The following is a 15,773-nucleotide window of genomic DNA, read 5'->3' as shown; positions in this document are numbered from 1 at the left end:
GGTGCATGACAGCTGGATGGCTCGAAAGGCCATGATTAGCAGCAAGTGCCACCTTGGGTATCTAGAATTGAACTACAGTGCAAGTGGACAGGTGGTGGTGAGGCAGAGCAACAACAGCAACCGAGCGTGACCAAGGAAGTTTTGGAAAAGCTCTGCCCTCCAACCTGCCTGGAGAGTTTTATTTTGAAAGGGGGATACGTTGGTCGCCAGCTACCATACTGGATGTGTGCTCCAGCGTCGGCGGACCTTAAGAGCCTAAGGTATTTGTGGATGGAGAACCTGCCTTGCTGCACCCAGCTCCCAGATGGTCTATGCTGCCTCCCAAGTTTGGAATTGCTGACCATCATAGACGCGCCAGCCATCAAGCGTATTGGCCCCCAATTCCAAGCGTCATCCTCCTTGGCAGCTAGAGGTTCCGATGCTAGTACATCTGCACCGTTTCCAAAACTGAGAAATCTGCAATTGGTTGGGCTATGTGAGTGGGAAGAGTGGGAATGGAACGACTGTGAGGAGCATATGGATGTGGAAACTGCCATAGCCATGCCTTGTCTGGGGACAGTCCAAATCAAAAACTGCAAGCTGAGCTGTCTTCCACCAGGCCTCGCCAGCAGCAAGAGGCATGCTCTGAGAGAACTAAACCTGTACAAGCTCACCAACTTGACACATGTGGAGAACATCCCTTCAGTTGTGGAACTTGACGTGTTCGACTGCCCTGAGCTGAAGAGGATCAGCGGACTCCCCATGTTGCAGAAGATTAGGATTGTTCGCTGCACAAAGCTGGAGGTTCTAGAAGGTGTCGCAGCACTCGACAGCCTTGGACTGCACAACACCACCATGGACACGCTTCCAGAATACATGAGAGCTGTAAACCCAAGGTATCTCGAGTTGGTTTGCAACAAGAAGCTATACGAATCCTCCTCATCTCCAGGTAGCTCCGAATGGGACAAGATCAGCCACATTGGAAAGCACAAGATTGCCTGCCTCCAAGATTGAGATGCAGACCAAGACTGGTAACTGCATAGCTGCATTGGAGGTGGCTCGTATGTTCAGGTAAATTTCATTCTTTCACTAGGCCGGAAGTGAGTTTTCATATTTATTAATTATTGCTTGTACTCTGATTCGTTGCAGGAAAAGCTTTCATTGGACCATACATAGAACAACAGGGCATCAAAATATATGGTGATTAAACAAAGTGTTGCTACAGCCTGCCCGTCCGACGATAGGACATCTACAATTGTTAACAATCAATTGTCTTGGAACAAAATAAAAACACAGTGCTTGTGTTCACCTTTTCCCTGTTCAAGTCTGGCCAAAGTATGTGTATTATCATCTCTTATATTTGTAATTATATTTTTTCTCTCAAATTATTACGTATTTTCAAGTGTCATTATGCACTGACCGTGTAACTAATGTATGCAGGCATCCAGGATCCTTATGGCAGACACATGATGTTAGCTTGCACTGGCAAGTGGGACTGAGATCTGCTTGGTAGAAGCTCGTCTCCAGCACGCAGTACACATACTCTGTTCACATGCAGACTGTCGACATACTGCCAAATCATGGTTACGGATACCGTCTCATGCACTCTTGTAGTCTTGACCATGTATATTTGTACACTCCATATATATTTTTTTGAAGTAATAGACCTATATATATTTGCACAAGTAATGGGCCTGAAGTCGTGGATCTTGTAATGGACCGAATGTGTGGTGATGAAAGCAGACATGCAGTAAGAACATTGTATTCTGACCTGATTGATGATACTGAAATCAGGCATCCCAATCATTATTGTTGGTCGATCTTACTCAACCTCCTCAATGTAATGGCGATTATGGAGTTTTCCTCTCCTCTAATCTCGTGGCAACACCATATGTGTCCTCTGCTTCTGTCGCCTGCACTGCACCAATATATGAAGGCCCTCTGCTTTGTGAGGGAGACAGACGAGCCTTCACTGTGTCTGCAAAGCTGTGACTGAGGAATATAATGGTTCATTCATACTTCTTTGGAAGCACGGGACAGAGGTTCATCGTATATATAGATATACCATATGTCTGTGAAGAGAGGAAGGACGAAGTATAACAGAGCAGAGACAAAGCAGAGCAGAGCAGAGCACAGCCACCCTGTCGTCGGTTGGTTTTTGGGCCTTGCACCAGAACACCTCTGTCGCTTGGGCTCTCAACCTGTACGAGGAGCTTTTCCACCACTGGCCTCAGCAGGTGCTTCGATGTGTCCCCGCACTCGACATATGCAATCGATTGTCCCATGCTCAAAAGGATCAACAACCTCTCTTGGTTACAGAAAATCAGGATCATTGGTTGCCCAAATGAGCAGGTGCTAAAAGGAGTTCCATCACTAGACAGCATGAGATGAGACTATTGATGCCACCATGGAGACACTTTTGGAATACCGAACATCAGTAAGCCCGAGGTATCTCGGGTTGATAATTGTTCTTGTTAAGAGGCAGCTCATCTGAGAACGACAAGATCAGCAATATCAAATCAGTCGACTACTTTCCTGAAGATCAGAAATAAAGCAAGTGTATATTTAGCCAGGGCCAGGTTGTCAATAATTTTCTCTCGCAACACATTGCTCGTCTTAGTATGTATTTTTTATGCAACCAACTTAATGTATGCAGGGATGGGATCCTGTACATTCCTTTCTGCCATTGGAGTGCGCGGGGCCAGGGATCATCATCTCTAGCTGGCAGATTTAATTTCAGTTTTCTACACTGTCACACAGAGGACAGTTGCAAAGACACGATCGACCACCTAGTGCCAAATCATGAGAAGCCAAAGAAGCCGGCGTGGCCGAGGTGTGTGCTGGAAAGGAAAGGGTGCCGGCCTCGACAGATATCAGCTGGCCTTTGGGCTGGACGACGCCAATTTTTCAATTGCAGATCTCGAGGAGGGAGCAAAACCTTTTGTTTTCCCCGGCCACACAGGGACACGGCAGGGTGTCAGGTATAATATTACTATATGAGGCCTTGTTTAGATTGCAAGTTTTTTCACTCTCTCTCCATCACATCAAATCTTTAGACACATGCATGGAATATTAAATGTAGATAAAAAAAATAACTAATTACACAGTTTGATTGTAAATTACGAGACGAATCTTTTGAGCCTAGTTAGGCCATGATTGGACAATAATTGTCAAATACAAACGAAAGTGCTACAGTGCCAAATACTAATTCCTAACCTCAATCTAAACAAGACCTGATATTATATGGTGAATTAGCAATGTTGAAATACCGAGCTGGAGAGGTGAGACTGCAGCACTAGTTGTATCCTTGCCTGCGCACGTATATATTTGGTTTCTATGAGTTGTACAACTAACTAGGAAGAGAGGCGCGTGTTTTGAGGCTGATGAAACGCATATAGGTCAGAGTGGGCTAGCCCGTTAAAACTTAGACCATCGCACATGGTGAGGTCCAGTGCGGCACCTAAGAGAATTAGATATAGAAACCCTCAAATCCTATAATCAATGATCCAAAAGTCTAACAGTTGATTCCGTATGAATAGACAAACATATATGTATCAAACATGTATATGAAGTATGATACAACATGACAGTCACATACAAAATCCTGAAAACATCAAAATCCTAGCATTACAGGATATATATCACTTTGTAGGCACGTAAAAATTTTGATCACCAGAAGAACTTACTCCTTTACAACTGACACCTTAATAACAGTACGGGATTCAGTGCCTTGACGTGATTGATAAAGAGTGTACGTTGTAGGGCTTCATCTTAGCCTAGTTTGGTACTGTTGTTGCTGCATAAACCATCTATTGAAGTTGCACCTACCTCTAACATATATCCACAATTCATTTCAATTCTGGAAGACTTTGTGCCTTTTTGAGAGAAAAGAAATATCATCTTTGTTGACTATACATCATGATTTTAGCTATTCTTGTCGTACCTATCGCCATGTATATGAACCTGTAATCCTACGCAAGAAAAAATGATATTAGATAGTGGTATTTCCATCCTGTAGTTTAGCACAGATCATTATCAAATGAAATAAGATATAAATAGAGATATGCATTGTATTTCTGAATTCATATCATGTAATTCAGGTCTTGCTGCATTTTATTTTGGAAGAATCAGAAGACACAAATAGAAAAAGAGAGTCATTTTTGTGTTTAAGTGCCAATCATTCATTTTCAGTTGAGGGCATAGGTGCAAAGGTTGTCTGTCTATGATAACACACATGATACTTACCTTGGCGCGATAATTATATCCAGTTCATGTGTAGCCTACATAACATCTAAGATATGATCCATGTCCACAGACCATTATGCAGTTGTAGTGCCAAGGTTATCTGTGCTAGCTATTTTGCTTCACTGTCCCTACGTGACACAGGGAGAAAAATCTTTCAAAATTTTATCTGTTGATTGTAGGCTAAGTGGCTAGGCTAGCTAACTTAAGTCATACAGAAAGAAGGAAATAATTGACACACAACAGATATTGGTACAAAATGAACAAAGAATCTATCCCCTCAAGCTTAAATGCACATGGTCTTCGACAATGAACTTTTGACTCACCAATTTGATCGAAATAATGGAGGTCTATATCGATGTGGTACCCGTTTAGTTCAAATAAGCTAAGTAAAACAACACTTGAAAATGGGCATAACTTATGAGATGCACCACACAGAAGGAACGATTTTACCTTTGTGTACGTAGGATTACAACCATGTCCACAGCATGTCAAATCTTGACGGGTAATCAGAAACATGAACTATGGCCCATGCTAATGGCATATATCCTAATGCTGAACATCGAAAAACAGGACTCAGAGGTATGAGAAAAAACAGAGGTCCACCTCTGCAAAAGAGCAGTTTTAGTTTTCTGCTCAACAAATAGATAACCAAAGAAAAGTTTCAATGCTGATTGCAATTCACACAATGCACTCATAGATGTCTCACGGAACCAAATAAGGTGAATGTAATAGAGGAATCCTGGAGCCAAATAATTACTTGTAGATCAATTGTGTACTATATTGTTTATGCTAAAACACAATGAGAACCATACATACAGAGGGTAAAATGGAGAACATGAAACAATCTGACAGGAAAAAGAGATGGAGAAGTGTAAATTTGCAGTGCTGACTGCACTCTAGCAATGTACAAAATGGGCTCATTCAGATGTTTCACAGGATGACAGAATCAAATAAAGAGAATTCATAGTAGAGCCAAATAATTACTCCACACAAAATTCAGAGAAATCGTAGAGCGAAATAGTTACCTATAGATGTTTGACAGAGTACATGTAAATCAATTTTGCACAAAATTATTTACACTAAAAAACAATCAGAATCATACACTCATCATAGTCAGAACACAGAGAGGCAGATAAGCTGATCTGGGCAGTGACTCGTGTAATGTTTTTTTTTGAGGGATCAGTAGGAGTTTCTCCCTGCTACTTAAATATATATATTATAAATAGATAAAAGAGTAGTACAGTACAGAATGAATCAAAATCGTAGATCAATTTCGTGTAATGTAACAGCGAAAACAAAATTACTGGTGATTCTATGAACCATTGGCATCCAACCATAAAAAAACTTTAATGCAAAAAAAAATGGTAGGAGTATCTTAAATTGTAAAAACACTACTAATGTCTGATTCTCATTACTGAATGAGATAATCGAAGTCAAATTGGTATGGAGCAACCTAACCATCATTGATCAGTGTTTTCTAGCCTGTTCGCTGGTTGGTTTCTGGGCTGATAAGCCCGGCTAGTGCTGGTTTGTTGTGAGAGGAAAACACTATATCATGGCTGATAAGCCCCGGCTGAAACAGACGAGCGAACAGGCTCTGAATTGGTTTGGACGCTGCCACCGATGCTCCACCTGCGGACCTGCCTGACTGGGAGAGAGGGCATCAAATAAAAAATGGCATCATGTATCATATTTGCATATTGGCAGTGGTTCCTTGCCTGACCATATCAGGCTGACATCTGAACTTAACTGCATAGAGTGCAATTGGCTATATGTGCATCCTCTCGCACCATGAGCTGCTCGAACCCTAGTAGAATAACTAATCAGTGTGGGGAAATTTGAGTGAGTGAGTGAGTGAGGGAGGGAGGGAGGGAGAGCAAATGAGCGAGGAAGGGATCTGGCACCTAGGAGAGAAGGGGATGTTGCACCTCGAGAACTCGTGCATCTGTCGGACATGGAAAATTGGAAATCACGTGGAGGCAAGTAGCCAAGACCTAACCAAACATAGTTTCTGTCCAAGAAGATCAAGATCGGACAGGGAAGGAGGAGGGGGCGTGAACCTTAGTGCTAGGAAGATGGCGAGGTAGAGTTGGGGAGCCCATGCTTGCTGGAGGAGATGACGATGAGGGCGGGCTCTTACCGTCGCCTGTGCCCCATGGTTGCCGACGACCCAAGCGCCGTTGCCGTCACTGCCTCTCCGTCCTGGTTCCACGGGGAACCGTAGGCAAGGCCTGCAGCCGCCGCCGAGCGTGAGAAAGCGCTGCAGCTGGGGGAGAGGAGGAGGAGGAGGAGGAAGAAGAAGTGCGGATGGTGGCGGCATAGGCAAGGCTGGCCAGCGCCGCTGGGGGAGAGGAAGCGCCTCAGCTGGGGGAGAGGAGGAGGACGCAATACGGACGAAGATGGCGAGGCGCAGTGCCATGTGATTTCTTTTCTTTTTTCTTCTTTGGCGGAGAGAGCGAGAGGTAACCGGCGCAAGGCCGTAATTAATCGGGAGAGCCCAAATCGACGCTCACACACGCACGAGCCCACGTGGATGCTCAGGATTCGTGAACAGTAACTAAACAATAATTAATCGGGAGAGCCCAAATCGACGCTCACACACGCACGAGCCCACGTGGATGCTCAGGATTCATGAACAGTAACTAAACAGGAACCAAAACGCTCTGGTTACGCGGAATCTAGGAGTTATATGGAGTAGTATATGGAGATGTTAGGACTTGCACACGTACAGTACCTACTAGTGTTGTGTGCATGCTTTCAACTTATTGACAGGTTTTACTATAGAACCTGTATGTTCCCATCCCTCCCTTCTTAATTAATGTAGACTATTGACTGAGAACAAGTATATTATACACATCATATCCATATGGCAAAAAACAATGCACCCACAAGGCAAGCACACCCCGCCTTAAATTTGCTCCAGCTCGGCCCCTACATCTGTGGTTGTGAAAATCCTCACCACCAAGGTGAGTGTCACCGGCTGTGGCCTTGACCTCAAAGATACCCTCCCCGATGGGAAAAAAAAGGGTGGGGACCATCCCCATGATGCAACCATAGGCCCCCATCATGGATTTGCGACATGTGTCTATGTGCATGCATCCAATGTATAAGAGAGATGTAGTTTTTCTTTCCAATTATTCCTTCTAAATTTAAGAAATAGTTTCATTTGTTAGCACCCTGTTCGCTTGATCGTTTCTGTGGCTTATAAGTCAGCTGATGTTGTTTTGCTGTGAGAGAAAAACACTGTATCATGGCTGATTAGATCATGCGAACAGGGTGTAGATGGACACGTGTACCAAACTTATTCTGGGTGCCCAATGTTACTCGATGGGGACCATCCCAGCCTAATTTTTTTTCCGAGATAAGAGACATCAAAAGTCTTGCCTGCAATGGAAGGTCAAATATAAGAACATTAATGCCAAGGCCATAAGCAATAGCAGGAGCTGTCGGCTCACAGATGATGGCCAGGTGCGCATAACATTTTGACCAGCGATTACTCCCATCATCCTTGGTGGTCTGCGACTGAAGTAGGCCAGGCGGGAAAAAGGTTCTTGAATCAGGTGTGTTGATGAATGAAACATGAGAGCACTAGTTGTACTATTATATATCATATATACACAGATGCTCTGCTTTGCAAGGAAGGAAACACATAACAGATCGGAGCATATCACAACCCAAATGCCATGTATGCAAGGGTGCGATTGAGATAGGTGAAGGTACGTAAATTATTATTATTATTATATATACCCAGACGAAGATAACATGAGAGCAGGAAGGAGATGAGAAAAATAACATGAGAGCATCTGACGCTGAAGCAGGGGAGGGAAGTGGAAGCGATGTACGCAGCTCTAAAGTAAGGCACAACTTGCCTAGCCTCTCTATTGATGGAGAGTGAGAAGGGTGGTTTTAGGTTGCAAAAGACATGGAGAGTGCTTTGGAGAGTCTATAGGAGTCTGGCTTTTTGTTTTGTTTTCTAAATTTTATGATAAAGCGGTGTGTAGAGATCCTCTTGGAGAAGTTTGTTTCTCTAGCTAGCTATACATGCATGCATGTTCTATTCACATTAATGCAGGATCATGCCTATAAAATGTATCTGTAGCAAATCTACATGTTGACTGCAAGTTCTATCCTTCTAAAAAAAGGGAAAAAAAGAATGAGCGAAATAGGTAGCTTGAGCGAGGCTGGTTCTTTTCCAGCGTTAGTTTTAAACTCCCCGTTGCTCGCCTTTTGGTGTAAGTATAAGCATACTAACGTCTTGATCTTTGAACTCCCAGCTGCTCGCCCTTTTGGTGTAAGTAAGCATACTAAACGTCTAGTATCCCTTGGCAAATCCTAATTCACTTTAAAACAATAGATCTAGATTGAAAAAAAAGAATTATCATGATCCAAATTATATGAGGGTCTAGAATAAGGTGATTTAGTACAAGTGGCACAAAAGAATAAATGATCCTGTGGTTGTTCTGATGAAACAAGTGTATGATTCTGATGTAATTGTATATGTATAGGACGGACGTCTGGGGGAGCCATGGCCGCAATCTTGGATGCTATGGGACCCTACGTGATGCAGCTGATAGCCGACATGGCAACAGAAGAGGTGAAGATGTTGCTGGGCATATCTGGCGATATTGAGAAGCTAGAGAACAACATGGAAAGTATCAAATGCTTCCTTGCTGATGCTGAGAGGAAGCGCATCAATGAAAAGAGGGTGCAAAGATGGGTTCAGATGCTCAAGAACGCCATGTATGACGCCACTGACATCCTAGACCTATGTCAAATTGAAGCTGACAAGCAGAGGGAGTCGAAAGGTAGCAGCATGGTTGAAAAGGCTCCAGGTTGCTGCCGGCCATTGCTCTCCTGCCTACGGAATCCTATGTTCGCACACAAGATAGGCAGCCGCATCAAGGAGCTCAACCAGAGGCTGGACAACATATACAAAGAGGCTCACAAGTTCAACTTCGTCATCAATCTAGGCTCCCACCCGGAGCAGAGGATGTCCACTAGCGAGAAGATGACATCTGAGTTTGTTGAGTCAGCTATTGTTGGTGAGAAAATTGAGAGGGAGACAAGGGAGCTTGCTCAAATGCTAACCATCAATGGACACCATGACATCAAAGTGGTGGCCATTGTGGGCCCAGGTGGCATGGGCAAAACCACCTTGGCCCAGAAGATCTTCAATGAGACCACCGTCCAAGGACACTTCAAAGTGAAGATATGGCTAAGCATCACCCAACACTTTGATGAGGTTGGGCTTCTCAGGATAGCAATTGAGCATGCTGGGGGTGTCCATTGTGGGGTGCAAGACAAGACCCTCCTCTTACGGAGGCTCACCAACACCTTGTCCATGGGTAGGTTTCTCCTGGTCCTGGATGATGTGTGGAGTAATGTAGCATGGAGCAATGTGCTTAGTGTTCCAGTCATAAATGCAAGTAAAAATCAACAGGGCAATTGGGTGCTAATCACTACAAGATTAGAAGACCTAGCCCTAAGGACCGGAGCCTCCTACCAACATCATGTCAGCCCACTCAACGAAGATGATGCTTGGTCCTTGCTCAACAAACAGTTGCCTCCAACACCTGGCCAAGTTAGTGAACACATATACCATTTATTTTGCAGTTTAATGCACATTATTCCCTTAACTCTATCTATTCAGGGCCTATTTTGACATAGTAAGTTTAGAAAACTATGGTGTTACAAACAAGTTACAATATACAACTCCTAGTAAAGCCATAAGTACGCATCCAAATTATCGTGCTTTGTTGTTGAATCTAAAGTGACTCATGAATATGCATCTAAATAATCCACACTAATCCATTACGTGTCCACTTATACAGGTTTGAACCTTTGAGATATAAGTCTTAGAAGTTTGTGGAAATGTTTAGTATCTATATCTAATCAAATTGCTTGTCTTTGTGCCCTTTATCTCTCTTTTATTCTTTATACATAATAACCATATAGATACTCTGTTACCTCTACCGAAGTGTGATAATTTGACCAAGTAATCTATATGTTTTTCATCAATATTCACTATTTCTTCCTTTTTGTATCACAAAGTTGTGTGTCCACAATGGTTGTAGTCCATGATGAGCTACGATGTCATGGACTACATCTTTTATCCTATTATTAGTCATTTGTAATTTTCTATGCATATATCTTAAGTTGAAACTCTAGTTGTATATTCACCTATTAAGAAAAAATAGCAGATATTAGGGAATGACCCCCATTACATGGAAGGAGCCACCTTGCAACAAGACATAAAAGCTTAAGAGATCCTAAAGACAACATCCACAGTGATAACCTAAACAACACATATTTGACAATGATTTCCAAGTTAAATCCCAAAAAAGTGCCAGAAAGTTTTAATAATGGCTCATTGGAAACATGGTGAACATTGTGTAACACACTAGCCCGTTAGAAGCATGTAGTTGTGTTGTTGGCCCATGCGTCCCATCTGCCAAATGAGGAGTTATAGTTGGTGTGTTTAGTACCACCTTGGAAGCTTAGGAGCGTGAGGGCGCGTGACGGCTAGCTTATAATCCTTTTCATTCCAATTGTAGCACCTCTGGGTTAACCTTTTTATTATATAAAGTGATGATGAAAGTGCAAGAGATGTGTTATGCAGACGCGTTCCACATGTGGAGCTGGGCTGTAAGCAGATTTCGAACATATGGTGTTATATGTAGTATTCAGAGCATCAACTCTTTTGGCATGTGATCAAGGAGGGGTGTACCAAGGGGTGGTTCTAGGCATCTGCTGTGTGTGGTGAGCTGCCAAGTACATCAACCCTTCATGGGATGAATGTAACACCTCAGCCTGTTAGATGCCTGTTGTTGGCCCATGTGGCACATGAGCAGTTACAATTGGTGGGTTTATTACCACCTTATATATTTATTAGTGTGAAGGCTTGTCATTGGAAAAATAGCATCTTTGAGTTAATCCTTTTACACAAATTGAGGACTGAAGTGCAAGAGAGGTGCTATGTGTATGCAGGCCCGTTGCACTTGAGGAACTGGGTCAAATAAGCAAATTCTGGACGCAGAGTATTACACACTGTCATCGGATATGGCACCAAAAACTTCCTAGTCATGCCCTTGAAACTGTATTAATTATTGCTTCCGTCATTCAAAAATAATTCTCATTTTTTGTTTTATTTAAAAACTTGTCCGGACAAATGACACATCTTTTTTCAAAACTCTTAGGCATTCTTTCATAGCAACGCACGGGCCTTCTTTCATATATTAAAGACCAAAAGGTTTCTTTATCTTTCATCAATCACAATTGCCCGATGGGATCCAACAGACTCAATCTATTCCATTTGTGTACAACTTAGAGTAGGATGTCTAAGCATGATGCAGAGTCTATTTCCAAAACAAATTGGAATACAAAAGTGTTACCATGGTCCACCACATTTACCTATGTCTGTACAAGTTAAGTGTACGTTTAGGCGTGGTGCATAGCCCGATTCCAAAATGAAATGGAACAAATAACATGATTGTTGAGAGTTTCCTCCCATACACATATGAGTAAAAATATAGCATGTGTCAAGGCACAATATAGAGTTTGATTTTAGATGAATTGAAACACATGAAGTGATTACTAAATAGATATCCAACACTACATGAGTAATCTAACTACATGACAAAGTTCCCATTGCAACGCACATGTATGTTTGCTAGTAATAACCTAAAGAAAACCCCTTATATGCATTTAATTATCCATCTCTATCATCATGAAAATAACAAAAGTAACACCTAAATATGCATCTAAATTACCCATATTTTTCATTAGTAAAAATAATCTAGGTAACATAAACATCTGCATCTAAATTATCGACTTGTACGACTATAAAAAGGTAATAAATGTACCTCTAAATTTGCATCAATATTATTTTTTTTTAGTATTAAACATAATCTAAGGTCACTTATAAGTCTCCAATAAATTACTCATCTCTCCCATCTACATGTAAGATTGGCCACTAAATCATAATTTGATTTTGGCAATTTATGCATTTTTAAGGCATGCTTGGTTGGCTCTCGAAATTTTCCATGCCAAATATTCAGTTGTGCAAAGTTGCACAAAAATATTTGTCATCGATTTGTCAACCTAAATGTGCGATGTAGGCAAATTTAGGTAGCAAACTGAATGGAAACCAAAAATTTAGCGTCCATCAACAAATCAGCCAATGCTCCCAATGTGAGGTGGGCCCACAAATTCCAAACTGAACCTTTCTACTCCCTCTGTTCCATAAATAATGCAATTCTCACTTCCCAAGAAGTCAAGTAATTTAAATTTTGATCAAAATTATATAAGAAACTACTAACATTTATGATACAAAGTAAATCGGCTAACTCCTTACCATTATTTTACAAATTAAATATTGTAAATATGTTTTATGAGTGGAAATGGTTGTTTGTGCTGGTAGGTACATGGAACAGATCACTTGAAAGTTGTCGGGATGAAAATTATCAGTAAGTGTGGAGGTTTACCACTTGCTATCAAAGTGATGGGAGGACTGCTAAGTACGAAGCCCCGAAGCAAGGGTGATTGGGAGGCTGTTTTGAAGCATCATGCATGGTCAGTAGCTGGATTGCCTAAGGAACTGGACAACTTGATCTACTTGAGCTATGAGGATTTGTCTCCCCAGCTGAAGCAGTGCTTCCTATACTGCTCACTTTTCCCTAAAGGTACAACTATTTGGCAACGTGAAGTTGTTCCGATGTGGATCAGTGAGGGATTTATCCATCCACCGGACAGAAGCAGTAGTTCATATGATGATTGGCTAGAAGAAATAGCAGATGGGTATTACCAGGAGCTAATCACGAGGAATCTTATTGAACCAGAATCAGCTCTCACTCCATACTCTTGCACCATGCATGACGTGGTGCGATCTTTTGCAGAGTTTATGTCTAAAGAAGAATCATTGGTGGTCCAGGATCAGCAAGATGATGGTGGTAGCAAGATCAGCCATGTACGTCACTTGTCTATAGGATCAACCAAGTCAGCACTAGAATGGGATATTCTACAGAAGCACAAATCAGTAAGAACATTAATTATAAATAAAAGAATTAATGTTCAGCCTAGTGACTCATTTGGGAGATTGTCTACCCTAAGAGTGCTTTTTATAAGGGGTACTGATTGTGATATATTGGTTGACTCTATATGTCAGCTGAGGCACCTGAGATACCTCCACTGAGGATACAAATATATCTAGGCTACCTGGAGACATTCATAGGATGAAGTTCTTGCAGCACATTGTGGTTGCCAGATGTCCACAGCTAGACCATCTTCCTAGCTGCATTACACAGCTTCTGCATCTAAGAACTCTTAGCATGTATGGTTCCCATTACAATGTTTTAATACCCAAGGGGTTTGGTCAGTTAAAAAATCTAAGAACACTTTATGGGTTCCGAGTACATTTGGACAAGAATGGGGGCACGCGCTGGTGCAGCTTGGAAGAGATAGGGCCTGTGTCCCAGCTTAGGGAGCTTACCTTACATGGTCTAGAAAATGTGCCTGCTAGCTCGTCCGCTGGAATGGCCATGGTTAGTAGCAAGGAGCACCTTGATTACTTGGAACTACATTGGAGTAGCAGCGGATTCATGGGATTGAGGGATGAAACCAACATGCAGCAGCAGCAGAGAGTAGTGGAGGAGGTAATTGAGAAGCTCAGCCCTCCATCCAGCATACGGCATCTAAGCATTGTAGGATACTTTTGTAGCCGGCTACCAAATTGGATGATGGTTCCAGCTACATGTGTCTTTAAGAGCCTGAGGCTTTTAAGGATGGACAAACTTTGTTGTTGCACCCAACTCCCTGACGGTCTGTGCCAGCTCCCTAGTTTGGAGTCGCTTTCCATTAATGACGCACCTGCTATCAAGAGTGTTGGGCCTGAGTTCCAGTCACCCTCCTCCCTGCCAGTTGTTGGAGGTATTGTCACTACTGGATCAGTAGTAGGTTTTCCTAACCTGGCAACTCTTCGTCTGGCTGGCTTGTGCGAATGGGAAGAGTGGGAATGGGAGGAACAGGGTGAGGATGCAACAGTAGATGCCATGGCAATGCCTGCACTCAAGGGTCTCGTAATTATTAACTGCAAGCTGAACTGTCTTCCACCAGGGCTCGCCAGTAGCAGGAGGCATGCTCTAAGAGAAGTGCGCCTGTACAAGCTGAGCAACCTGACATATACAGAGAACTTCCCTTCAGTTGTGGAACTTCAAGTATTCGACTGCCCGGAGCTGAGAAGGATCAGTGATATCTCCAAGTTGCAGAAAATCAGGATCTCACACTGCCGAAATCTGGAGGTGTTAAATGGTGTCCCATCACTCGACAGCATGGAGATGGAGGACGGCACCATGAAGACAGTTCCGGAATATGTGACAACAGTAAGACCAAGATATCTCAAATTGACTTGCAGCAAGGAGTTGTATGAGTCCTTGTTAACAGGAAGCTCATCTGAGTTCGACAAGATCAGCCATATCAAGTCACGGACCATTTGTGCTGAAGATGAAGACTAATTGCTGCACGACCATACCAGAAATAAACTACGTACTATATTTTCAGGTAACAGGTGTTCCACATTACTTTTGGTTCACAGTGCAGTGACCTACATGTGCAGTCGTAGTACTTACTACGTAGTAGTACCGCTTAATACGGACTCAATTTTGAAGTATCATTATCCATTGATCCTGTATGTAACTAATATATATGCAGGGATCCTTATGGCGGAGCCGCATCCTGCTAGCTTGCAGCGGCCAGTACTCTGTTTTGCTCAATTGCTCTGCTTGATGCTGCCGGTGGGTGTGGTCAGTGGTCACACCCAGACTGTGTACAGAGGCCTACGAACGACATACTGAGGAATCATTGTAACCGGAGGCACTCTTGTATTACTTGGGCCTCTATATTTCATCTACTATGTATGTTTTTTATTGAAGTAATAATGGACCTATGTATATTTGTACAAGTAATGGATTTGTAATAAAACAGGGAGAAGACATGGGAGCACCATAATGGTTTGCTGATCCCTGCCAGATCATCATGGTGATTATGATGTGCTCTGCTTTCTGACGAAGACGGGGCAAATGTCCAGAACGAGCCTTCCTTGTTAGTTGTGGATAACAGATGAACCAAGCATGGTGGCTTTGGTGGTCAAATCGACACTATTTGTCCGTCATTCTTTTTGTCTTGAATCGGTCGTTCTAACATTGTGAAGCAAAATCGTCTAAAAAAATCTTGTGAAGCAAAATGACCAAAAAAAATAAAAGCCACCCAGTATTGCCTGACAGACCAATTCACAATTCCACTTGTAGAGGAAGATATCCGTCAAGTAGCATGTACATAATCTTTGTGAAAAAGAAAAAAGTAGCATGTACATAATGATCTTGTTCTTCCCAGCCCATTCGTGTAAAGCCAACAGATACTTTTTCTGATAACAACTACATTTAGGCCTTGTTTGGACATAGTCGGATGCGCATCAGTTCACATGTGTTGAGGTGGATTGGAGTGTAACTTGAACTAAATTCTACCCCAATTCACACCAACACAAATGAATTGAGGTG

General features: G+C 42.4%; 2 protein-coding genes and 1 long non-coding RNA gene across 3 annotated transcripts; all 3 read left to right on the top strand.

The window, feature by feature from the left end:
* The first annotated feature begins 36 nt into the window (after positions 1 to 36).
* LOC136485725 (uncharacterized) lies at positions 37 to 1,788 on the top strand. The gene is made up of 3 exons (XR_010766529.1): positions 37 to 1,050; positions 1,129 to 1,314; positions 1,420 to 1,788. It is a non-coding gene; the product is annotated as an uncharacterized lncRNA (long non-coding RNA).
* A 6,961-nt stretch (positions 1,789 to 8,749) lies between these two features.
* On the top strand, positions 8,750 to 13,414 carry LOC136489649 (putative disease resistance protein RGA3). Its single transcript, XM_066486227.1, has 3 exons — positions 8,750 to 9,673; positions 12,644 to 13,189; positions 13,388 to 13,414. Exons 1-3 carry the CDS (start codon positions 8,750 to 8,752, stop codon positions 13,412 to 13,414), a joined length of 1,497 nt encoding a protein of 498 aa, XP_066342324.1.
* Positions 13,415 to 14,167: 753 nt separating this feature from the next.
* On the top strand, positions 14,168 to 15,143 carry LOC136485950 (uncharacterized). Its single transcript, XM_066482739.1, has 2 exons — positions 14,168 to 14,600; positions 14,929 to 15,143. Exons 1-2 carry the CDS (start codon positions 14,271 to 14,273, stop codon positions 15,001 to 15,003), a joined length of 405 nt encoding a protein of 134 aa, XP_066338836.1. The 5' UTR covers positions 14,168 to 14,270; the 3' UTR covers positions 15,004 to 15,143.
* Positions 15,144 to 15,773: the final 630 nt, after the last annotated feature.

This window comes from Miscanthus floridulus, chromosome 10, assembly GCF_019320115.1.
Source record: "Miscanthus floridulus cultivar M001 chromosome 10, ASM1932011v1, whole genome shotgun sequence".
Classification (NCBI taxonomy): Eukaryota; Viridiplantae; Streptophyta; class Magnoliopsida; order Poales; family Poaceae; genus Miscanthus; species Miscanthus floridulus.
Note: the sequence above shows the minus strand (reverse complement) of the source record. Positions and strands in the feature narration are given on the sequence as shown.